The following is a 24,842-nucleotide window of genomic DNA, read 5'->3' on the forward strand; positions in this document are numbered from 1 at the left end:
GGGTGGCTGACGCCACAGTGCACCCTCAGCGACCGTGACTGAGGGGAGAGGTACCCAGACCGGGTACCCAAAGGGGAGGGCTGGCTGTAGGCCTCCACGTGATGTGCTCTGTTCACCTTAATGCCGGGGAGATAAATGTTACGGAACTTACATAATGAGCTGCTGTTTGATGATCCTGTGGGAGGCCTGGGAGAAGAAACACTGCACAAGCGCACATGAACTCGGGGACTGATGACAAGGATGTAGATGGTGCTATAAAATAGTCACTTGGCATGCAGAGTCATCTTACGATGAGGGGTGTCTTCTTTGATCTAAGTTGGAAGAGGTGGAAGTTCTTCACCTTTGTCTCTGCTGTCACTGGGATTTGGGAAGAATCCTTGGAAAAAAAGGTCTTTGAGGTGGCTGGAAAGTGGTTGTCCTCTTTCCATAGGCGCTGACACAGGTTTCCCTCTGGTTCTCTGACTTGTGTCGCTTGTGACCAGCCTGTATGGGCAGCAGTGACTTGCCTCAGTGCCCAGAATGTGCCCGCGGGGGGGCTGCGGGGGACTGGAAAGCAGCGGGGCAGAAATCAGCAGAGTCAGTAGGAAAATCATTGGGGTTGGAGAATCCCGAGTCAAGGCTGACAACTGCTGCTTGTGGTGGCTTCTCATCTGTGGCTTGGGCTTAAACAATGTCCACAGCTGGGTGCCTGCCTCAGCACCTTCCTGAGCTGGCTTGCAGCCTTGGCTAACGGGTTAAACCCGACTCAGGGAGCTGACGGACACGCAGTCGTGTCTGGAGGGAACACTGGTGCAGTACTTGCTGCCGAGGGAGCTCAGTATGTGCTTTAAATGGGCGAGATCTGTCCTGTGCCAACAATCCCCTGATAGCCCGGAATTCTGGTATCTTTGGGCACTTCACCTTGCCCTTGCTTAGGTAAAATTCCCTGGATTTACAAACCTGAGCAGGAAAGTACTTGCAAATACAGGGCCAAAAAGTGTATTTTAAAATACGTCTCTCGACTGTGGATGGGAGAGTCCAGAACTGGCATTCGTATTTCCCAGTGCTGACAGCTGTTAATCTCCAGTCATGGGATTCTCAGCCGTTGTAAAGTACTGAGAGAGCAAGTCATCCGCATGGGTCAGGGAAAATTCCCCATCTCTCAGGATGTCGCATGCTGGAAAAAGGGTGAAGTACAGGAAAGCACCTCATTGGAAATGAATTCATAAAAAGGAAGCAGAACTGCACTTGAACACACGAATATGGTGTCTCACAAAGAGAGATTCTTCTAGTCACTGCTGCGAAAGCAGGGAGAAGGGGGAAAGGCCATCTGGAAGTGGCTCAGCCTTCCGCTGTGCAGAGCTGTGCAGGTGAGCGCTTGAAGGGTGTGTGTGACAGCGGAGGAGAGGATACAAGCAGAATCCCTCTCCGTCAGGTGTAACTGTGTATGTGTAATCCCCATCTGGTGTCTGCAGCTAATTGCAGGTGGGTGAACGCACAGGAAGGGACGCCTGTAATTGTGAAAGCAAACCAGGAACTCGGGATTAGAAGGCCAGAGCAGATCTTCAGCTCTTGGAGTATCACAGTGACTTCAGTGAAACCTACCACATGCTCAGTCCTTGGAAAAGCTCTCAGCTGACTCGGCGCAGGTTATAGGTTTATTTTGTTTTTACAAGGGGTTAGGTTTCTATCAGGAGCCATTCAGCACTCTTCTGGTGCAGAGTATCGAATATGGGGTTTGAAATGCTGTAATCTTTCTGCTGTTTGCGTTTCAGACAGTCACGTCAGAAGGCTGTGCAACTTTTGGACCACCTTTTCCATTAATAGGGAACAGATGTTTTTATTCACATTGATCTGATTAAATACATGAAAAAGTCTACATCGGGATGTTTCCATAATGTTGGACTAAAATTCAGGTATTTCAATATTGCTGATCTTCATGTCATTCTTCTAGGGCTCTGACTCGTAGTGAAAGAGGAGAGGAAATTCACATGCAAGGAAAGAAAAATCCCAGCTCTACCCTTGGACAGCCCTTGGAGCAAACCCAGTGTTATGGCCAGGTTCTTCGCAAGTGTTACGCACAGGCTGCAATTGCTACGGGCTGGCTGTAGTAGAACTGGCCTCTGCTCTTGCTGGTGGAAAGGAACGACAGGAGTAAAGGGCTCTCACGTGGGCTTCACCTAGATTAAGAGTTTGCTTTTATTTCACAAACGGAGTAGCATAAAAATCCTGACCACAGGGTCAGGATGGGCGTATGCTTAGGAGCAGTGAAGGCTGTCATGGCCTTCAAGGCTGCGTGCTTCCCGCGCAGTGTTTAATTCTGAGTGTATTAAGAGAATCTTTGTGAAATGTTTTAAATACAGACAAGAAATAACTGAAAAAACATAAATGAGATAGGACTAAGTTTGGTCAGGTGAGGCTTCCATCAGTCATTTTTGCTTGATGGTCTCTACTAGGAGCTGTGGCAAATTTGTGACCTAGTAAGTTTCGTCTCAATGGAGGGAATCATTGGCTTTGGTGATAACCACCTGGGAAGGGTGATAGGAACTTGGATAGAAATTGGTCACAGTGCCTCTGCAAAGACTTAACTATTTCTATTCTGGATGGCTGAACAAGACTATTTAACCAAATACAGGGTTTAACCTAGGAGTGTCGGTGTGTCAAGTTTTTGTGAGACTAAACCAACCAGTCCAGAGTTCCTTGCTGTGTGTTGAGATGGATGTGGGTTTGAGTCTGTGAGATTTTGTGAGGAGGGATGTTCGAAGGGACCCTTGGTACAGCTGCTTGGGTAGCATGGGGTGGCTGGAGCCCGGGCAGCCATGATGAGCTGGGTGAGCCACGGGGGAGGAGGGGACCGTGTAGGTAATTCCTCTCCACCTGGGGCTTCTAATGGGAAATGATGTTGATCAGAATTCCTGTTGAGACTGGTGGGATGGGCAGGGGGAGATGTCTTACTGAACCGTGACCTGACAGGGTGAGTACTTCCATTTCAACACCAACGGAGAGACGTTTGTCTGAATTGCTGTCACTGATGAGCTCCAGGTTGTAGGTCCCTAAGCTGGAAGGCATTAAATTTGCTGTTCTCCTAGACTATAATTACGTGTTACTCGGTGGGTAAAATTCCACACTGGAAGAGGTAAGAAGATATTTAAATGGAGTGGGGGAAGCTATATTTGATGTACTCTGGGCAGCCCTAGAGCAGCTGTAGCGGTCGGAGGTGCCTGTCTCTGCTATGTTTCTTTTCAGAACTGACTGATGTGGTCGTTTTTCTTTTTCTCCAGAGGAGAGGAAATGAGGTACAGCTGGGATTTCTTCACTGGCTTGTTAGATAACATGGCAGACTTGCAGATGTTGAAGTTGAAAGGAAAAGATGACATCAGTGTTCACATGAGAGGCAGATGGGGACTCGAGGGGGGAAGCAGCACCCATAGGGCTCCTGTTTGTGACCTGTCACCGCTGACTGTATTGTGGGGCGCCTGAGTGGGCATGGGCGAGATGAAACACCTGCCTAATGTTACAACATGTCGGCTGGTCGTTTGAGGAGAAATTCCCAGTAAAGCTTTCGTGTTGGCAGGGAATGTTACCCATTCTCCCTATAGCCTGATCCTCTGAGGTTACAGAAACGTGCTGCACAAACTGCCGTGTGCGGAGGGTTGTGTGTGCTTGAACGTGCCCTGTGAGGTTCCCCGTCTGTCAGACTCCTGTCCCTTATTACACTTACTGTTGAGATCAAAGGGTCAGCGGTAAGACACGGTTTTAGAAAGTGAAGAGTGTTAAAGAGAGGCTGATTTATTAGGGCTTAACTGCAATAAATCCAGCCTCCCGCTGCCAGGAGGCTCAATGGCTTGTTTAATGTGGAGACATTTCAGCGAAGGGCTTGGGATGGGACTGGGGAGGCTCTGCCGTGCGTGCTGCCAGGAGCTGAGCTGCTGTAGTGATCTCAGTCCTGCAGTGATCCTTCGGTTCATGTCAGCCAGCGCTTCCCCTTTCCCAGCTCAGGTCGTCATGTCTGCGCGATACGTGTGTGACAGCTTTACTGTCAGTTGCGTGAGGGTTGTTGATGACATGGATCACAAGCCGAGAGGAGGTAAAGCAACTGTACTTTAATTTAGGGCTGGTATCGCTGCATCCAGTTCTTACATTTACCCAGAAAGCTTTCGGGGTACTGTAATCCAGGACCGTGGTTTATGGCTTGTAGGAACGGCCCGGACTGTTGCTGCCATCCCGCCGTGGGGGTATCCTTGTGGGCGGCACTCGTAGATGCTGCCAGTTAACACAGGTGGGACAGCATGTTAAGGATCCATTTCTGTAACGGAACGTGCAGAGGCTGTGAAACAACTTGAGCTCTAAGATCAAAGGCCAGGTAAACCACGGCGGGGGGCACGTGTTCTGGAGGCTGCTCTGTGGCTGGGAGCAGAGCACGAGCCGGCTTTGCTGCTGTGCCATCAGCCCTGCCTAGCTCAGCTCCACAATAACGGGCACAAAAGACTTCTTTGGGTCACTCCAGAGTAGTTCGGTGAGTTTTAATGTCGCTTCCAAAGCACATCAAGCCTCAGTGGAGCTGCTCTTAGCTAGTGCTCTGGCTGGCCTCAAGGACCCTGAAGTTCTCCTGTGTTTGGTAAGGGGGGCCCTTGCCAGGAGTGGTGTTTCTGGCCTGTTTGGATGCACCGTGCCTTGCTATTTCTCTTAGAAGTTTCCAGAAGACCTCTTCTCCCAGACTTTTAAGTATAAATTTGATTATAAGTAAAACAGAACTTCACCCTTTCTTCTGCATTTGCCCTTAAAAAGTGAGCCTCTAATTTTATCTTTAAAAATTGTTTCTGGGGCATAAGGGAAAGAGAAATAATAGTTCTTGACTTTGCTGCTTTCTTTTGCTCTACCTCTGTCTTTAATGAAACAACTGCAAAGCCCGCTGAACCCCCACTGGGTTGATTTCTGAGAGCCTTCATGTACCTGTATGCTGTCTCTACTGACACAGGGATTGTACGTTTGTGTAGCACCCAGGATGACACACGGGTGTTGCTCATCAGCCCGTACCAGCAGACGCTACCACAGGTTCAAAAATGTTATAAAGGGTTTCTATTGGGTGGTGGGAGTTCCTACTGTCTTAAAAAAGCCGTATCTTTCTGGGCTTACCATTCTTCCCTTCCCCACTTTTCAGAGCTTTGTTGCTCGGATGTAAATTGCTTTTGGCATCAACTCTTAAATTGTTCATTTACTGGGCTTTTGAAAACAGCCATTTGCGTGTTTCTGGAAAGGACTGTAAAGCTTGCGATTTCAGCAGCCCGCACTGGAAGCGATGCTTCAGGCTCCTGACAGGTGGATGGTCACCAGGGCTGATGCTAGGAGGTGTGGGGGAGGAAAGGTAACAAAGGATATTTGCTCTCACAGGCAGGAGAAGAGTCTCTGTTTCTGTTACTATTTCAATATCATGGGAAACTTCTTCAAGGCCACCAGTATCTTCCCCTCTGCTTACTGTGGCAAAAATCTCCACCTCCAGTTCGACCTGCAAGCCTGGCGCCACCTGGGAGAGACAGAGGATCACTGACAGGTAAGGGGTGTGTTTCATATGTGGTCCCCTCCAGCCGCCTTTGGAGCTGGTTCTTGTTCTTCATCACCTGAGGGCATGAAAGACGTAATGCCCAGCACCAGCACGCAGGATTGTGCTTGCCCGTTACCACCTGCCTGTCACCAGAACGGTCTGTACAAAAGTGTGTCACTTCGCATGGCAGTTTGAAAGAAAACTATCAGGTGTTTGCATTTTTTCCCCTTAAGTTTCCTTTTAGGTTCCAGAGGGAAAAGAGGAATTGGAACAGCTGGGAAATAGTCAAAAAGAGAGGTGATCGATGCCCTGTGCCCGTCAAGTGTTTTAAGAGGCCTTTGGTCAGAGCCCTTACCACCACCTGCAGCGTGTGGTCAGCCCTGCAGTGGCCAGGCCGTGGGGCTGGGTGGCCGCTGAGGTCCCTCCCAGCTGGAACAGGCTGTTGCATTCTACTCTAAAAAGAACACAGAGGCAGGGAGAAAAGGGAGATACAAAAGGGATGGATGAGTAGAGAGGAAAAGAGAAATTATTCCAGCTATCTATCGGTGTAAGGCCTTTGACACGGTCCCCCACAGCATCCTTCTCTCTAAATCAGAGAGATACAGCTTTAATGGGTGGACTGTTTGGTGGATGAGGAATTGGTTGCAGGGTAGTGGTCAATGGCTCAATGTCCAGATGGAGATTGGCAATAAGTGGTGTCCCTCAGGGGTCCGTACTGGGACCAGTTACTGTTTAATATCTTCATCAGTGACACAGACAGTGGGATCGGGTGCACCCTCAGCAAGTTTACAGATGATGCCAAGCTGAGTGGTGCTTTTGACACACCTGAGGGACAGGATGCCATCCAGGGGGACCTGGACAAGATCAAGAAGTGGGCCTGGGTGAGCTTCAACAGGGCCAAGCGCAATGTCCTGCACCTGGGTTGGGGCAACCCCAGCATCAATACGGGCTGGGGGATGACGGGATAGAGAGCAGCCCTGCAGAGGAGGACTTGGAGGTACTGGTGGATGAAAGAATGGACACGAGCTGCCCATGTGCACTCACAGCCCAGAAGGACAACTGTATCCCGGGCTGCATCCCCAGCAGCGCGGCCAGCGAGGCAAGGGAGGGGGCTCTGCCCCTCTGACCTGCTCTGGTGAGACCCCCCTGCAGCGCTGCGTTCAGCTCGGGGCCCCCAACATAAGAAGGGCACAGACCTGTTGGAGCGGGTCCAGAGGAGGCCATGAACATTCTCAGAGGGCTGGAGCCCCTCTCCTATGGGGACAGGCTGGGAGAGCTGGGGTTGTTCAGCCTGGGGAAGGGAAGGCTCCGGGGAGACCTTATTGTGGCCTTTCAATACGTAAAGGGGCTTATGAGAAAGATGGGGATGAACTTTTTAATAGGGCCTGTTGCATTAGGACAAGGGGAAATGGTTTTAAACTAAACGAGGGTAGATTCAGACTAGATATAAGGAAGATGGTTTTACAGTGAGGGAGGTGAAACGGTGCCACAGGCTGCCCAGAGAGGTGGTAGCTGCCCCATCCCTGGGAACATCCAGGGTCAGGCTGGACGGGGCTCTGAGCACTGCAACCTGGTCGATGTCCCCGCTCATTGCTGGGGGGTTGCACTAGATGATCTTTGGGTCATCTCTCCCAAACTGCTCTATGATTCTATGATTTTAAATACAGAGTTGTGGCTAGGGCTCTGAACTAGGTGTGCCTCGCACTCTGGCACTGCCTCCTGGCACAAGCCATTGCTTCTTGATCCCGTACCTGTAAAAGCACTGGCAAGGATAGTGCCTGGCGTTACCCAGATGCCGCAGGGATACTGGTCAGCACAATATTTACTGAGATACAAAACACAGGTCAAGAGAGAGACTGAACAAAAGCAGGAAGCATGAAAGCTTCCTACTTAATGGGACAATTATCACATGCTATGGTGCTCTGCTAGATAAAAGACTTGAGGTGGAGAACAGCAGGAGAAGAAATGGTTGTGACAAGGGTTTACTAGGTTCAACTCTTGAAGGTAGCAGGACAAGAGATACAGGTGTAAGACAGAGCAGATATCCCCTAAATGATGGGAAACCTCAGAGGCAGTGTTTGCTTTAAGAAAGCTCTCTATCCTTAGTGCTCAACCTGCTGCTTTCCACTGGACTGACCATGTTTATCCTCCTGCGTGCTGGTGCAGGCTCTGAGACTGGGAGCACAGTGTGCTCGGCTGAGGGCAGCAGAGGGACAGTGGAAGGCAGCATCACTTCAAATAACTTTAAACTAATTATGGACCCTGCCAGCGCTATTGCCAGGCAGCTGGTGCGAGAGGACCCCTAGGTGGCCAGAGGGCCAGCTAAGGCCAGGAAAACCCCCAGAGGTCATGTGTGTAACTTACAGGTCCCGGTGTGTACAGCACTCTCAGTCCTGTGTGCGGAGGCGGTTGCTTCACCCGGAACCTGTCAGAAAGAAAAGAGAATCAGTTTGGCAGAAACTGCTCCAGGCAGGGAGAAGGCACTGCTGGAAGCAGGCTGGCTGCTCTTCCTCCGCTTGTGCACGCGGCAGCAGGTGTCAGCTTGTGTCTCCTGTGCAGTGGGCAACTTGGGCTACAGCCGTACTCCTGAGCCTCTTGCCAAGGCTCAGGTTTCCAACAAAAACACCCAAAGGAGCAGGTTAATGGGCCAAAGTCAGTTTCCAAAGAGCTTGGCAGAATGTGACACAGAACAGAATGGGTCCTTGGGGCAGGGTGTGAAACATCAGCGTTCTAAGCCTGCATACCCAAAGGAAGCTGAAGTACAAATTACATCTTCTTGGCAAACACAGGGGTGTTGCACACCCAGAAGTCCTTAATGATCTTTATCTCCTTTGATACATTCTATTGCAGAAAGCATGATACTGATAAAAATGTGTAAAAAATCTTTAATTTCATAGTAACCACTAAGGCAGTAGTTTCACTTATTTCTCACTGATTGCTTCACATCTCTGCATCCCTTTGTGCAAGCAACTTCCACTGTTTAAATCTCTAAAGAAATTAGAGCAGATACGACCTCTGCTTTTGCATGGCTCTGGACTTTGTCCTGCTTTTTTTTTTTTTTTTTCTTTCATTTACACCTGAACAACAGTTACCAGCATGCACCTGCACCGGAAGCTGTTAAGGGAAAGGCATTACAAGAGGCATCCCTATTATACGGCTCCATCGTATGGGAAGCCCTGGGAGACTTATAAACTGGCTGTCAGAATTCCGGCACCTTCTCTGGAGCGCTGGCTGCTATGAGAAACAGGACTTGATTTTTGTCAGGATGTCCCAACAGGTTCAGGCTATGGTATGGATAATTTGGAAGGCACACAGTTAACTACTGACACTGTCATGGAAAAGTTTTGGCTTCAGCATGAGGCAGATGTGGCTCAGAATTGCCCACCACTGGCCATGCCCCTGCCCGAGCACGTTCTGCTTCACTCCGCAGCTGGTCACTTAGCTCTCCTCTCAACGCATGAAGCGGAAGGCTTAAAAGGTGAGCTGAATTTATCAGAATCATGACGGCATTTTCCTTGACTGTCTACATCTAGGGCCTGGGCACAAACACACACACAAAAAAAAAAGTAATGTGCACATCTTGAGCTCTAGGGTGTTGGCATATGATCTGCGGATTTATCAAGGCATGTACCATCATGCTTAAATGTGCATTAAAAGAAAAAATGTCTCTTTGTTGCCATATCTAACTAGGCTGATCTAAAAAAACAGAAGCATCTCTGCCATCCCTCCTGATGGAAGCAGCTGTACAGCAGTCTCTCAGCTGGTCTTGAACGGATTTCGGAGGTACTCCCTAGAGTGGAGTACGCGGAAGAGATCATGATGATCCCAGTAAGGTAAGTCTGTGAGCTCCTCTTTTGGTGATAATTAGCCACCTGAAGAGGAGGAACAACAAATGTCAGACGTAAATGTTTATTTCATTGCACCACTGTGGCACCACAGTAAAGGGGTGCTGTGACTGCTGAGATAGGTAGTGTCTCTGTGACACGTCTCCTGAGCCTTTTTCTAAAGGGGACAGCAAACTGCAGGTCCCCTGCAGCCAGAAAAGGGAAGGTGGGCAGGTGCTTGCTCATGTGAGGAGAACACCAAAGAAACAGCACCCAGAAGGTGCAGCACATCAGGTCCAAGAATGTTTAATGCCCTCCTTGCTGTTTTCCTTAACTAGTGCTAATGCTGCAGGAAAAAATAAAGACTACTGATCACCAGTGCTAAGAGGAACCAGCTTTTGAACAATCTAGACCAAGATGCCAGTAGGGTGTTTATTTCCATGCAATCAGTTAGCCTCCCTCTCCTGGGACCTGTGCATCCAGCAGAAAAAAGACAAATGGATGACACTGGTCTAAATAGCAGCTTCCCATTAACTGCTAAATAAGCCAAGAACCTCTCCAGCTGCCGGAGGTAACTGAGGATAGGTGGGCACAAGAGGCTGACTTTGGAAAACTTCGGTGGGAATAGCTGTTTTGGAACACAGCTTGGGTCTGGCTTTGGGGCTTTTGAGCCATCTGAAATGACACGTTCCCACCAAGTACTGCAGTTCCAGAAAACATCTGGTGGGATTATAACCATTTAAATTCAGCTGGTTTGAAGTGACAGACCTTACGTGGAAGCCCAGAAGCTCAAAGGGCTTACAGACTGTTGTTGCTGGCTCTCCTTTGAGCTAAAAAGCAAGGTACATCATATACAGCAAGGTACATCATATATAGCAAGCGCGGCTGAGCAAACGGAGTGGGAGCAGTATGCCCTGCCCTCCTTTCTGTCACACGTATGGCACCTGGGGGACAGATGTCCTAAGCACACCTGCCTGATACAGCTAATGTAAAACTGCTGCAATGGTGCTGGTGCCAGACTGACTGACTGACCACATGTGCAGTCACTCAGAAGAGGAATTCTAGTACAATCACAAGCATTTTCTTGCTGTATTTATATATTCCTTAAACCACAGCTGGGCATGGTACTTTCCTGTGATTTGTCATGCAGGGCATGAGATGATCTGCTGGACTGCAGAGCTACAGATGGACTTACTTCTCCTCGCCCTTTGGAACGCAGTGCAGTGCTATTCTGCCCCCGCACTGACAGTGGTGACGCTAATGAAGGGAAACGTGTGCACACACAAATGCTTTATTTCATCCTCATCCCCTGCTTGTTCCCAGTGGCATCCCTGGAGCTGTTTCTCGATGCAGCTGCCTGAATACAGCTCTGCCTGTTTAGCCTGACTTGCAGTGTCCAGCACCACCTCCCATGCCAAGTGTAACACTCGTTACCATGAAAGACTTTGGTCCCTGAACATGTGAACTTCAATAAGAACCAGTAAATCATCTGTGACGGGCCAGGACTATGCAAACAGCACCTGCTGGTCCTTCCTGCAAACATGCACTAATATGCAAACAACGCTAAAGTATTTCTAATACTATCTCCTCTATCTAGTCGGTCATTATCAAATTATTCCAAACATAAAAATACCATTTTTAATCTCATGCTAATCAGATCAAAAGGTTGACAATTAACAAACAATGCATCTTTGGACAGTTAAAACCCAAGGTACTAGAAATTCAAACTAACCTTGAGAAGTTCACACCCACGTTCTTCAGGATCACAGTGGCTGCATAGGTGCAGCCTTCCCTTAGCACGCCAAGCGTCGCTCTGGGCGGAATGAGGTGGAAGAAGCCACTGAGATGCTGTCTTGTTGCAAGAGAAGATGTGTTGACCTTTCCTGCGACAGGATCTTCTATCTTTGCAAACAGAATTAAAATGTTAGACAGCAAAGAAAGTTGGTGGCCATCAAATTAGGTTCAGAGTTACTTAACCTACGTTTGACCTCTGCCCACTCATCCTGAAGAATGACAAAAAAGACATCCTAATTTGAGTAAAAACCAAAGAGGCACTTCAAATATTGTTGGCAAATTTATACTGGTTTGAGTTTTCGGCCATGTTAAGCCACTGAGATGTCTCAGGTGGAATGGGGGAACCTCTGCTCCTGTGGAAATCAGAGCTTCCCCATGGGTGCTGGTGCACAACCCTGCTTTTGGCACACAAGTCTGGCCGAGCAGTTGAGAGGGAAGGTACTTATAGAATTGCCAGTAAACTTATACACAAATTGCAAGTGCTGTTTCAGTAAACAGATCCAAAATACCTTCCAGTATTGCTCCAGAGTGAGGATTTTATGCAAGAGAAATGATATTAATGTTAACAAAAAAGATGTTACTTTACCTTTTTATTTGGTATGGAGTTTGGTTTTCCCCCCTGAAGGGATGACGGTAATTTCACTTTCTCTTTTCTTGGCTGTCCTGCAGCATTCACCAGCAGACTCTGAACTTTACGTTGAAAGGGTGTCTCTTGTGATCTTGCCGCCTTGTGTAGGTCTGGAAAGGAAAGATTTCCAAAAGCATGAAAAACTAAACATCATAGTCAGCCTAATCCTCAAGTTCTTCTTTAGGTAAGATTTTGTTTTCTATGAAAGCATTTGATTAGCAATGACAGAAGAATCAGTCTCACTTTTATTTAAGAGGTCAAGAAAGGCATTAAGGAACCCCCTGATACGAGCAAGTAATTAAAATCTAATAAGTAAAGTTGTACTGATTATGAGAACTTATTTATTAGAATTATTAGAATAATTAGTTGGAAGCATCTCAGTGGAAACTTGCAATGAAGATAAAACCAAAAGTGATTAAAAGCAGTAGAGGAGGTCCAAAACTCCAAGCACTAAAGTGAAAATGGAGGCAGCTGCTATCCCAGAGCATCCCTGCGCCGCACCCGATCAGCTGGGGGACCGTGCAGAACCCTGGGCTGGCCAGGCCCAACCTGTGCCCCCTGTCACAACAACGCGCAGCCCAGCCCCGCAGCGGCGCTGCCAGCCCGGCAGCCTTGTGTCTCAGCAGGATTTACTGCCTTGCAAGCAACAGCTTGTTCATAGGGATGGCCTGTCTGCTGCTAACTCAGGGGCGTGATCTCAGCTGTCTTTTAATCTTTAATTCTGCTCTACTGCATCACGGAGATCGACTGAGCACAGGGATGGCCACAGCAACTTAGATTTAAATATAACTTCTTTTGCTTGACAGCCTAAGACTTGAGTAGTTTATCGTAAAGTCGTAACTGCTGAAGGGAAGATACGAGACAATTATGGTGGCTGTCTTCTCACCCCAGGTCAGCATCTAGATCAACATTTTGTATGGAAGAGAATTGTTTTTTCTTTTATTTTTCTTGCCATTTTTTCTGCCATTGTTAGGCATTGTCCAGCAGGAATGCTAAGTCTGGACAGTCAGTCATTGTGGGGAGGCATAAATATTTTTGGGGAATAGCACCTCCTCTGGAGTCCCCTCCTATTTCCAGAGGACAGAACTGCAGGGGGTAGGGAGGCGCTCCCCATCTGCACGGCCAATGGCCCAGAGCTTATAAAACCCAAAAAGCTAAGCATGGACATTAGGGAAAAACCCCTAGCATCCTGCTTTGCCTAAAGGTAAGCAACATTTATGCTTTCACATTAGAAATTAGTGTGGTTTTGGCACCTCCCCCTCCCACCCCCCACTGCTGTTCCTTTCATCACCTCCCCTGTGCTCTGGAAGGACAGATCAGTGCACCTCCCCAGGCTCTACGCAGAAATAACAGAGGAAACTGAGGACGTTTGAAGGCAACAGCTTTTGCAGAGCCTCATAATTAGGAAGGGGTACCAGTATGTCTGCAGGGGAAAGGAAGGGGAGAAGGGAAGCTGCAACTATGGGATGCAAGGGTAGATTCTGCAAGTAAGCACTGCCAAAGCTCAGCTGGTGTGGCCTTGTGAGAGCCAGAGGTTGGGGCTAATTAACAGAGCCTGGTGGCTCTCCAGTGGTGCTCATCCCAGGCTGTCACCACCAGCAGATGCATAAACAGAGTGAACGACAGTAGACATGGGAAGGACAGGAAAACTCAGTGGGGATGTTTAAACAGCAAAGACCATTTAACCACAGCAAACTGTTCTATAGTCTTTTGTTACAGGCCTTAACGAGCAGGAAAAATCGGATTGTGCAAATAATTTAGTTTGAGAAATTACTTCTTGGCTTTGCAGTTCCACCATCCCCATCATCCCTGTGTCATTACAGCAGTCTCCTAGGCTGAAGGGGAGAATCTCTCCGACTGGTTTTATACCTCTCCTCCCTTCTGCCAGTCTTGCAGTCAGAGGTATTCAGAATGCTGAACAGAAAGGGGGGGATTTAAATCTCTGTTGTAAATATTTTGTCAAAAGTTATAAGAAGATAGGTATTAACCTCCTCCTAACTACATTCTGGAAGGCAGCTTTACCTGTCATGCTGCTGGGATCTTCATTTTGTTTGGAATGAGCCTGCAGTGGAAGGCCAGGTGAAGGTGAGGAATCACTCAGGGTACCACGACATTCAGATGCTAAAGGGAAAATAATGGAATACTGTGATAAGGGTTTGTCATGATCATCATCATTTTCATAAGCACATGAAAAAAATAAATCACAAAGTCTTTGACACTTTAACTTAGACAGCCCTTGAGAGCTGCCTCAGAACTGTGAGAGGCTGGGTGAATTCTGCATGTGCTCCACTGGGCACCAGGGCCCCAAACCGCATACCTTGCGATTAGTTCATTGTATCATTTCTTGTTCTCTGGCTAACTGAGCAGTAAGCCATGAAGGGCTAACGGGCAATCCCACACACACCTTCTGGTGACTGCAAAATGAGGAAATACAGAAATGAGGGAGGGGCTGATAAAGCCCTATGGAGGACTGCTTCCTGATGCGATCCTTTGCTGTGTGTGACTTTTAATCTCTCTATGACCTCAGTAACTTGACAGGGCTGCTTTTCAAACAGAACTGAAGCATCCCTCTCAATGCTGTAGAGCTCAGACCTAAGATGATGGTTCTTTCACTGCTCCTCATCATCCAGTCACTGCTTTCCTCCTACATTCTCCAAACTGTCCTTGGCCTGCACGTTTCCTAATCCGTAGTGCTTTTGTCCCAGTCCTCAAGCTGCCCCTCTTACCACTGAGTTTCAGAATTCCATCACCCTTTATTTTTTTTCCCTACAGTCATACTGAAGTCTTACAACCTTTTTTGAAACTTGGCCTCCTCGGTTCTTGCTCATCCACCCCAATTAATGTTTATGCCATTTAAGTTTTTCTCCAGCATTTTGCATCCATCCACCCCTCACTCATAGCACAATTTTCAGTTTTGCATCCGAAGCCTGAGGTGCTTCCACACTCAACGTGTCTGCAAAGGCTCCTTTCACATGCTAAATCCAGAAGTCTCACAGACCACATTTATAGTAGTGGATTGAGCAGGAACATTCCCGCAGACTGGAACACGCTAAGCTATACTGTTAACTTGTTGGAACTCTGGTATGATACTGACCGTGCAGCTCAGCAGTCTCCCCAGACCCACCCGTGGGTACCCAAGTTTTGGCCAGGAAAAAGGCCACCCTGTTTTGGGAGACCGAGTTTGGATTAGACACCTGTGCTGGTGGATCTGGGTCGGGGATGCTCCTGGGAATGTTTCATGTATCAGAATAGATACAGCCATTGCGGTCCAAGTAGGTCATGTGTCAAACTGACCGGGAATACACGGGGTCAGATCATAGAAACTTACATTTAACTGCAACATGAAATGAGACAACGGGGTAAAACAATGAAGACTATACTAAAATGTAGATTACCTCTACTGGGATTTTTGATTGTCTCTAGAGGGAAATTCCCACTTCCCTTCTTTTGAACTGGAGGAAGTTCCATAGACAGTGCTTCCACATCAGGAAACTAGAGAAAAAGTAAGAAAGAAAGCTTAGGTCTGCCCACTAAACACTTAGGGAAAAAAAAACAGCAGAGACCATCCCCTGCCCCCGTACCTCCCCCCTAAAAAAGGAAAAAACCAACCAAACAGCCCCGAGAAGTGGTGCAAAGGAAACAAATAAGCATAACCGAAGTGGTAACTACAAAAAAAGATATCCCTAAGTATGCCTCAGATTCAGAAGTACATTTTGAGCATGCTTTATAAACTTACAGCATTTATTGGGTGAGATGACAACAGCAAAGTTCCCAAGGCCAACCCTGACCCAGGGCCCAGTCTTGCCACCCCCCCCTCCAGTTAGCAGGGAGGGTTTTGAGGGGTAGGGGCACAGTCCTGGGCTTCAGCTTCTGCTCTGGATGAGACTCTCTCCAGAGTTTCTACTCAATAAACATATACCACCTCCAAGACACGCTTCCTTTGACAAGGGCACAGGATTCCCAGCGTTAATTCCACCACGCCTGTCCTCTGTAACGGTTTCCTGAGATAAGTGGAGGCTGAGGGGTAACCCCACAGCTGTCCTTGCAGGAGTACGGCAGAAACCACCCGGCCAACACAAACTCATCCCGCTGTCAGCTGCATTACCTTTCTCAGGAAAAACTGCTGGCCAAATTCTGATTCAAAATAGGGAGGAATTATTTTGTTTTTTATTGCCATTAAGGACTTCTTTTCTTCATCGAGTTCTCTCCTAGATTTTAACATTGTTGGTAAAGAAAAGAAAGAAAAAAGCATTATAACTGAGCCCACCCTGTTTTTCAGTATTATGTTTAAAACATTGAGGAATGGAATTGATAAAGGCAAGTGGCTTTTTTTTCTTTCTTTCTGGTTAATCACATTGAGTAATACTCATAATGGGCAATTTCTTCTGGGATAGAGCAAGAAGGGGCTGGTCTGCCGTGCACAGATGATGTCCTCAGACACGGCGGGTACGGTTTATGGAGGCGCTGACCAAAATGCAGACGGACAGTGGGGTGGCTGCTGTGAGGGGCCCCTCCCCAAAACGGGCTCCAGTTCTCTAAATCTTGTAGAACGTGTCTGAGACCACCAGTAGTGTCTTTCCAACGTTCCAACAAACACTTAAACATGAGAACTGGTATTTCGGATGCATTGCTAAGATTTATAACACAAGCAACTTCATTTCCTGATTTTATCACGGAAAAACTTGAGGGCTCTGTGGCTACAGAAAAAGCTGTTCAAAGTTCTGAAGGCAAAATTCGCCAGAGACCAGTTATGCTTTCAGCTCGATTTTGTCCAGTGTTACACAGCCACAGCTGCAGTGACTTGCAGTGTCTAGTAACAGTCATTAAATTATCACTCTTCATCATACTGGCAGTTCTGACACTGGCTTTAGAGCCAGAATTGCCTATGATGTCCTAGGGTGCTGGCTACTCAGATATATATTTTTTAAGTGATTCTCCAAGTAGTACGAAAAACAGTGTAAAATGCATTAAAACAGTATTAAAATATAAACCTGAAATTATAAAAGTTTTTATCTCATGCAGGTCCAAGTAATTAAGAAGTAGTATGGAACAGAACTTAGTTTTGAATTGCTATTTAACTTTTCACAAAAATAAGGAAGAAAAACCAAGTTTCTGATAATAATATTAGTTCATCACCATTTCAAGTAATTGTTTAATTTAAGACACAACAAATGACCTAAACAGCTGTCAATATAATTACTTTAATTCTATTGTGGATGAAAGTATGTTACTGATAACTCTATGTTAATCCTAGTTCATTTGTCAAGTTTTCTATTTCAACATAAATTAAATACGTATTTTTAATTCTTTAAACAGTCCTGCTTGGATTACACTGAGGAATTTGACATTCTCTCAGATTCACAAAGCCCTCTCCTGTAGAAGTGAAAGTGATAATGGTTTTAATGCACAATGCTAAATAAGAAGGTTTTTATATGATACCAAAGAATTATATAATGGAGCGATATAATTATCTGTCTCCACAGACTAAGAATCTGTAAATTTACTTTTGAAAAATCATATTTTTCTCTCAAATAATAGTGGCTTTGAGATTATTCCTATTTTTTTTCCACGTTTTTGTAAATTACCGTATCTGCAGACTGAAATCCAGTGACTCAATTTACACCTCAGCAGAAATTCTCAGGAAAATTCATATATTGGATTGTAAAACATACATTTTTAGCAATATATGCTGTTTTGAAGCATCCATATAGATTTGTTTTCGTGAACTTATCGAACAGCTTCATCATTCATGACTGGGAGATAAAGAACATTTTTTTACAAACTTGAAAGCAAGTGAAATCAAGGGGATTAGAACTAAAATTTAGGGTCAGCCTTAACTACAGCTTTCGGTGTTACAAACATCTTTATGCTTTTACACACAGACGCACACACATCTCCTCCTGTAAAAGCACTTCTAAGCTGAGGATTACAGCACCTGCCTCACAACTACCATAAGAAATATTTTACAAATAGCAAATTGAGGTACAGGTAATTCTCAAAGTAGAATGTTCCAATGTGGCGAAATGGACCTTGCTTTAGTAGCCGATTTTTTGGATGACCCTAACCTTAAGGTTCTTCTTAAGACAATGAGTTTGCCCTTAAAGATAACGAGTTTGCCTGTTGCCCACATGTTTTACGTCCTAAAATGTCCTTGCAAATGCAGCTGCATTTCCAAGGTCTAAACCAAGAGCGTGTATCCTGCAGTTCACAGCGTGCTCTGCAGCGATGCCCCGACAATCAAGTGACGGAGCAGAGGAAGGGGTGATGTGAACAGGAGGGACACCTGTGGAAGACTGCATCTCAGACTGATGCCTCAAAGCTTGCCAGCCGAGCTCCTGCAAGACTTCACAGCTGCAAACAGGTAAGGAGCCAACAGCTGCCCGACATCTGTCTTTGGCCAGGGGCAAGGACAGGCCATGCCGCTGTGAGGAACTTGCCTAGACATGGAGCATCACCCCTACCTCTGCACCGATCCCCTGTGCCCCACGGAGTGACACTGTCTGGGAAACGACCCCCCTGAACACCCTACAAAAGGCTGTGCCACCCAACAGTCAGCGGGCATCTGGAGCACCCCCTCTGCCCCGGCGTGAACGAAGACTGCGGACCAACGGGACACCGCTGGATCCATGGGGGTGACTATTGCTTGCACCTCTACCCTGATGGCTTGCTAGATCTCCTTCCTTCCTAGCTTTCCCTCTCTTTCCCTCGCTCGGAAGGGCAGGCCAAGGAGGGCAGCTGCCCTGTATGCAAGAGAGCAGGCGGAAAGCACGGAGCTCTGCCTGGTGGGGGCTGACGAGCCAACTGAGGGCTCACACCTTAAGATTAGTGGGCAGACCAATGTGGAGAACATTGTTGTGGGTGTCTGCTACAGACCAGCTGATCAGGAAGGTAGATCAGCTTTGCTTTCTTCAGACAAGTGGAAGAAGCCTCACGTTCGTAACACCTGCTCCTCATGGGGGATTTAAGCCCCCACCACCCACCACTGGAAAGCACCTCTGCAGAGAAGGACCTAGGAGTCCTGGTGGACACCACATTGAACATGAATCAACAGTGTGCCCAGGTGGTAAAGCTTTCCCTTCCGCCCAGCACTGGTGCCACCACATGTGGAGTAGTTTCTGAGCATCCTGATATGCAAAAGGGCCACAAAGATGACTAAGGGCTTGGAGGATCTGTCCTGTGAGGAGAGGCTGAGAGACCTGTGACAGGTTTGCCTTGAGAAGCTTTCAAACACCACCATGAGATCGATGTGTCTGCGGTTCTATTTGAAAAATCGGCTGGGATTTGTAGAATACCCAAATTTTAACCTAAAGCATCAGTGTTTGAAATATTAATATAACTGCTTTTCCACGCTGGTGGCAGAACCAGAAAACAGAACACAGGACTTGGGACTTCAGCCTTGCTTTGAATAGCATACGTTAACAGTACACTGCCAGGTTTTGAAATAAATGAGAGAGACTCAAACCACCCATTCAGCATTTCTGTTGCAGAGAACACCCCAATAGTTGCTAGCGAACCATTGGATTGTTACCCAAGACCTGCTGAAATCAGTAACAGTCTTTCCAAAAGCAGATTTAAGTTGGCTCATAAAATAAGTAACTTCTACCTGTGTTCTTCCAGTCTGCTCTGCCACTTGGACACTGGTGGTACTCCTTCTGGGCTGAATGATCAGGAAAGAAAAAGCAGTGAAAATGAGAAAACTAGCATTATGTTCTGAAAAAACAAAAATATTTACAGGGTAAAGCTGGAAGGAAAATGCTCTGTAGAGCTCTTATATATGAGTATGTTAACATCTCAGCTGATGCCTGACTCGGGCTTGTATGGTTTGCACAAAATTGGTCACTCATATCTGCATTTTTATTACATTAGTCAATCAAAGAAACCCTGAAAATCCTTCTCCAACAAACTCTGAGGTATCTTTCTCAGATATGGAAAGACAGGCACAGAGGGACAATATAATCATAAGAAAAGCTAGTAAAACATTATGATGTGTATCTAGAGATCTGGGTCCCAGTCCATGACGACAGTCAGCAAAGTTGGCTGCCTTGCCTGCGTGCTTCATTCCATCCTTCGAGTTATTTACATTTGCATCAGTTCTCACTGGTCTGTCCTACCTGAACCTCTGCTGCTGGTCCTCTCTTTGCTTAGTGATTGTCTCCTCTGGGTGACACTGGCGATGAGAAGCCACTGCCTGTTCATACAGCTCAGTTACGTGAGCTGCAGGGTAAAGAGGATTATTGAATGTGCACGTTCTGCTAAGCACTGCTAAGTGTTCTGAATAAAAACCATCCTTCTGTCACTTGATGAAAACCTAACAGATTCTTTATTACTGTGAAGGAAGAGGCAGAAAGAACTTCATTCCAAAATCTATTTCAGAACATTAACAGATAGGAAATTAATTCCCTTCAATGTAGAAAGCACCAGAAGCAGGTTAAGTTCCTACCAAATACCTGTGAATAGGAAAAGTTGCTGACATTCAGCTACTTTCTGACTGGGGAGAAACGTTCCAAGTCTCTATCTCCAGCTGAAGAAAATAATGTGGGCTTTCAGGGACCTTTATTACTTTCAGCTTACTTAAGCTGTGCTTAATTGTGGCTGTGAAGTAGCCATAATCAACATTCTTACGGAAGGAACTATTAGTTCAATATGTATAATGGAGAAAAGCCAATTTTTCCATATTTAAGATTGTTACCACCTCTGGGGCTTTAATAAAGTTTCCCTGTCCTCTGACATCTTTTATAAAATGTGTTATTTACTTCATGCTTTGAACCTAAACTGTGAGTCCCAAGCCTTAGCTGAAAACAATTTTCTGTGGCAAACCTTGGGAGATCTGAGTATTTGAGAGAGATGATGTGACTATGGCAATATCTCTTAGTGTTCTGGGAATCATGTAATTGCAGACTTCAAAATATGGGGGGTTTTGGTCAGCTTTTTCAGCATAAAATATACTTTTTCTGCTTTTTTTATTTTTATGTCTTTTAAAGAGCTTTTCTTCCCTGCTATCTTATTCATTAATAATGTTATGTTAAAACTGCACCTCCATTTAAATCAGGAAACTGCGTACCAAACATTTGTTGCAGCAGTTTCCATTTACTTTGTACAAAATGCTTTTTTTTTGACAAGCAGCGGTACCCTTGACAAGGTGGGAAGGGCAGAAAACCAACACTTTAAAAGGGTAGTATCACTATGGGATTGAATAATGTGGATTTCTGTATGGAAAAGGCTGAAGAATTTTTAAAACAAACATCTTAATGTTCTTGTACATACTGAAAACTTTTATTAAAGTTAACATGTATCTTAGGAAAACTTCTAAAGAAATTAATGAGGGAAAGCTATTACCTTGTTCCATCTTTTCCCTTAAGCAAGGTTGATGTAATCAAAACACATAATGGATTGAGATCAGATTTTCAAGTGTAATAAATAACCAGGATTTATCTAGTTGCTTTGGAAAACTTGTCTGAGAAGTTGGTACTTGTGTAAAAGTAACTAAGTACTGTCTTGGTTCTTATACCTAAGAAAACTCAATACATGAGGAAATGTGAGTCAAAATGCCAAATACACACACCTAAACACAGGAACTGGTTTTTAGAGGTACTGAATCATTGATGCTAACAAGTTCTAATCACCTGTAAAAATCACGCAGAAGCACCTACATAGCGGACAGATGAACCTTTACCTTCCTTCTTTTAAAATAATACTACAGTACTTCAAAACCTACTATGATATTTCACAATTCTGAAAGACAGGTATTCAATTTTTATTACCTGTATCACTGAGATTCTCGGTTGACTTCTCCCAGTTGGGGAAGGCCTGAAAATGAAAGAACAGTGACTACGTGAGAAACAGACCCGACACCAGCAGCAGCTTGTTCGAGGGATTTCCACCCTAACAAGTGCTGCCTTGCTACCGAGAACGCACCCACGGGAACGGAGGGATTTCAGTGTTGATGAGCTGGGGAAAAAAGCAAAGTACAATTTCCCTGGTCCACACGGGTCTTTTGTTTCCTTCTTGATGGTCTACTTCACAGGTGGCTTTGTATTTTATGTAGTTGATTTAGGTTTTCAAAGGGTTTGAACCAGATCTAGAAGTCAGGGGCACAACAAGCCGAATGGGAAATGGTTCAGGAATTAGTAGGCTTTGTTACTGAGCAGCTCTTTTGTGGCTGGCTGGTTTACCGTAAAGCACTGGAGGGGTGGGAAACCCTGAACTACGCTGTTCCTTTGCTCTCCTGCTGCCCCTGAGGCAGTTAAGTGGAAACAAGAGTTCCCGTGATCAGGCAGTCTGGGTTGTAACAGAGGGAACAGCGGGGGCTTAGGAGGGGCGGGATGCGGTTCCTGGGTCACAGCACGCCCACACCGAGACGCCACTGCTCAGAAGAGAGTTGTCCAGTGTGCAGTCTGCACCGGGAAGCGTGCTCATGGTAGCAGGGATAATCAACAAGAATTAAGTCACTAGATAAGTCCATTGGAACCAAGCAGCATGAGATTCAGCACCTGGATCTCATCAAAGCAAATAAATGTCTGCTTAGAGGACAGGGACAGATCACCTCTCTGTGTTCCTCCTTCCAGAAATGTTGGGAGCTCCTCCCTAGTTTTTTTCTAGATACTTCTTTTCTCAACTCTCTTTTTAAGACTTGTATGTCACTTGAAAATACTGAGCAAAAATACGAAAGCTTGTAATATAAAAAAATAGCCTTCAGTTTCAGCAAATGAAAATGCTAACATGGATAAAATGTTTAGAGTCAAATTCTAGAACTACATGGGTTCTTTTTTAAGCTTGTACAGTGGAAAAAAAGTTGTATATCTATCCAGAAAGCTAGGAAAAAGAAAAGAACAACATTTAAAACCGGGAAGATCTCATTCCTAATGTTTTTGCATGTCGAGACAAAGTTTAAAATGTAGCCTCTAAGGCCAAGATGATGTTTGTTTGCTAGTGTGCTCAACTTTTGAAAGGCTGACAGATCATACGTAAGTGAATATTTAAACTAACATGGCTAGGTCTTGGTATTCAAATGTCGGATTTTTTAATTTGGTATGTTTGAATTCACTATATGCAACTTACTTGACTAAATGAAAATAAAGTATTTCCTAAATTAAACTAAAAAAGAAAACAGTGTTAATAATAGTAAAAACTATAATAATAGTAATAATTGTCTGAAATCACATCATGCAAGGTACCAAATTTAAAGGAAGCTGTAGGAAAAAAATTAAAGCACTGAAATAGAGCGAACTGATAACTTTTTACATAAAAGGTAAGCCATGTCTCTCATTCATCCTAATTCATTTAACCCACTAATGCTGCTTGAACTTTTCTAATTTTTTCCCCCCTCATCTCCCACTAACCTCACTGCTTCCTGACTGCTGCCAAGTCCCTCCTCCCCTATTTACCCATCTTTCCCATTACCCCTCCCTTTTCTTTTCATGCTCTGATTATTTGTGCAAATTAGCAGAGCACATTTTCCAAAAAATATGAACGCTGCCCAGCAGTAATAACAATATTCCTTCAGATTGTTTTTGGATTATCCCAAAAGCAGGGTTTAAACTCTCACTATGGAGGTGGCAGCTGTGGTTGAAATACAAGTCTCCCAGCTGCAATGACAACAGACTGGAAACATTCTCCTCCGAATGCTGGGGTATACACACATTTCAGTAATTTTCATCTGTGTGTTTGGGAATGTATCATTCCCTAGAGCCAAACTCTTGAACTGCTTGGAGCATTGCTTCTCCAGAAATGGCAGCAGTGCCGTTCAGTAGCCCAGCTGATGCCGAGTGTGGCTCTGCTTAACCATTAAACTACAGCAGAGCTGGCACTGTGCTACCCTAACATTTGCTATTTAGACAGTGATGTGTCTTAAGGCTGACACTTTCAATGCAAAATAGTTAATTATTATTTTTTTTTCTCACCGTAACCAGTTCAAGGAGCCTTGCAGCATTCTCCTTTTCCTCTTCTGTTCTTGGTTCTTTTACATTCATCTCTTCCAGCTCATCTTCCTGCTTTAAAATGTTGTCTATATATTCCTGGTGGAATAATGAAAAAGAACAAGAAAGATGCAGATGTCTTCTGTGCAGAGGTAGACTTAAGGGGCACACATATAGAGAAAAGAGTTTTTAGAAGTAATGGATGTATATGCTTCTTCTCAATGTCATAAAGGCCCCTTCTGTGAATTTGTGTGCTATATAGATATCTAAAGGTTTGTATGCAGAAAGAAATAGTTTTTAAAAAACCCAACAGGTCAAAGAGAGGAGGACCACATGCGGAGAAGGTCACAGGCAAAAGCTTACCAAGGACTCTGAAGACCAGCAAGACTACTAAATCTGCAAGGACTAACATACTGAGGACACCAAGAGTCTGCTGAAGCTCTACCAGGCCACTAGCAGACATGAGCACCCACAGTGTGACTCAGAGCACATCCAACAGCCGTCTGGATGCCCCTGGTGTGTCAGTGTGACCCCTCGGTTCTGCGCAGGCAGGTGGGTTTGGCCTCCCAACTGTTGCACTAGGCAAGTACAAGTAAGCATGCAAGCGTTTTGAGTAAACTATGTAAGTGAATAAAGGAATGTGTTGAGGAAATAGCTGCTGCTGCTGCTAATAATAATAATAATAAATTATATTATTAGGATCAGCTTAATGAATAAAAGGTGTTCTAAAAAACCATCATTTGTTTATCTGTATCTCCTTCCTGCTCCTTCCTGTCTGATCTCCTATTGGGGAAAAGGAAGTTTACAACATCATAATTGAAAATGTGCGTTCAGGAAAAAAGTCTGAAGCTCTGTTTTTAGACAGATGTTTGCTTTGCCAGAATCACACTAAGTGCTACAGAAAAGAAATATTTTCTTTTCCCACACTACTTCATGCTTTAACGGATCAGTTAGGTGGGGAAAAAGGGTCCTTACTGCAGGCTGCCCTAACCCACTGCCCTGCTAACGAGCTACGGGCAGTACTGAGCTTTATGAACAGACAAGGTTTGCAGGAGCAATCTGTTCCCAGTTCCAGTTCTTTTTCATTCCTTTATACCTCTTAAATATTAATGGAGACAGAGAAAGGAAGAATACTTTTTTCTTTAGATCTTGATTTAGTT

The 24,842-nt window shown here is 45.4% G+C and overlaps 1 protein-coding gene and 1 long non-coding RNA gene across 3 annotated transcripts in view; one reads left to right on the forward strand and one right to left on the reverse strand.

Annotated features, from left to right (window-relative positions):
* Positions 1-1,571: 1,571 nt before the first annotated feature.
* The window catches only part of SPAG17 (sperm associated antigen 17), a 109,832-nt gene continuing 86,561 nt past the window's right edge, over positions 1,572-24,842 (reverse strand). The window contains exons 36-47 of the mRNA XM_055807155.1: positions 23,668-23,781; positions 21,529-21,574; positions 19,879-19,981; positions 19,371-19,424; positions 15,873-15,975; positions 15,163-15,259; positions 13,790-13,888; positions 11,726-11,877; positions 11,078-11,247; positions 7,886-7,946; positions 5,359-5,503; positions 1,572-4,258 (exon numbers count right to left, since the gene is read on the reverse strand). Of these exons, the coding sequence (XP_055663130.1) occupies positions 4,122-4,258; positions 5,359-5,503; positions 7,886-7,946; positions 11,078-11,247; positions 11,726-11,877; positions 13,790-13,888; positions 15,163-15,259; positions 15,873-15,975; positions 19,371-19,424; positions 19,879-19,981; positions 21,529-21,574; positions 23,668-23,781 (1,281 nt within the window). The 3' untranslated portion in view covers positions 1,572-4,121. The remainder of the gene's footprint in view (positions 4,259-5,358; positions 5,504-7,885; positions 7,947-11,077; positions 11,248-11,725; positions 11,878-13,789; positions 13,889-15,162; positions 15,260-15,872; positions 15,976-19,370; positions 19,425-19,878; positions 19,982-21,528; positions 21,575-23,667; positions 23,782-24,842) is intronic.
* Positions 5,408-11,061, forward strand: LOC114010596 (uncharacterized). 2 transcript variants are annotated; one of them, XR_008747658.1, is made up of 3 exons: positions 5,408-5,530; positions 8,610-9,354; positions 10,496-11,061. It is a non-coding gene; the product is annotated as an uncharacterized LOC114010596 (long non-coding RNA). The 2 variants fall into 2 exon arrangements; XR_008747659.1 differs by having other exon boundaries at positions 8,610-8,999; positions 9,212-11,061.

The sequence above is a fragment of the Falco peregrinus genome, chromosome 6 (genome assembly GCF_023634155.1).
Source record: "Falco peregrinus isolate bFalPer1 chromosome 6, bFalPer1.pri, whole genome shotgun sequence".
In the NCBI taxonomy this organism is placed as follows: domain Eukaryota; kingdom Metazoa; phylum Chordata; class Aves; order Falconiformes; family Falconidae; genus Falco; species Falco peregrinus.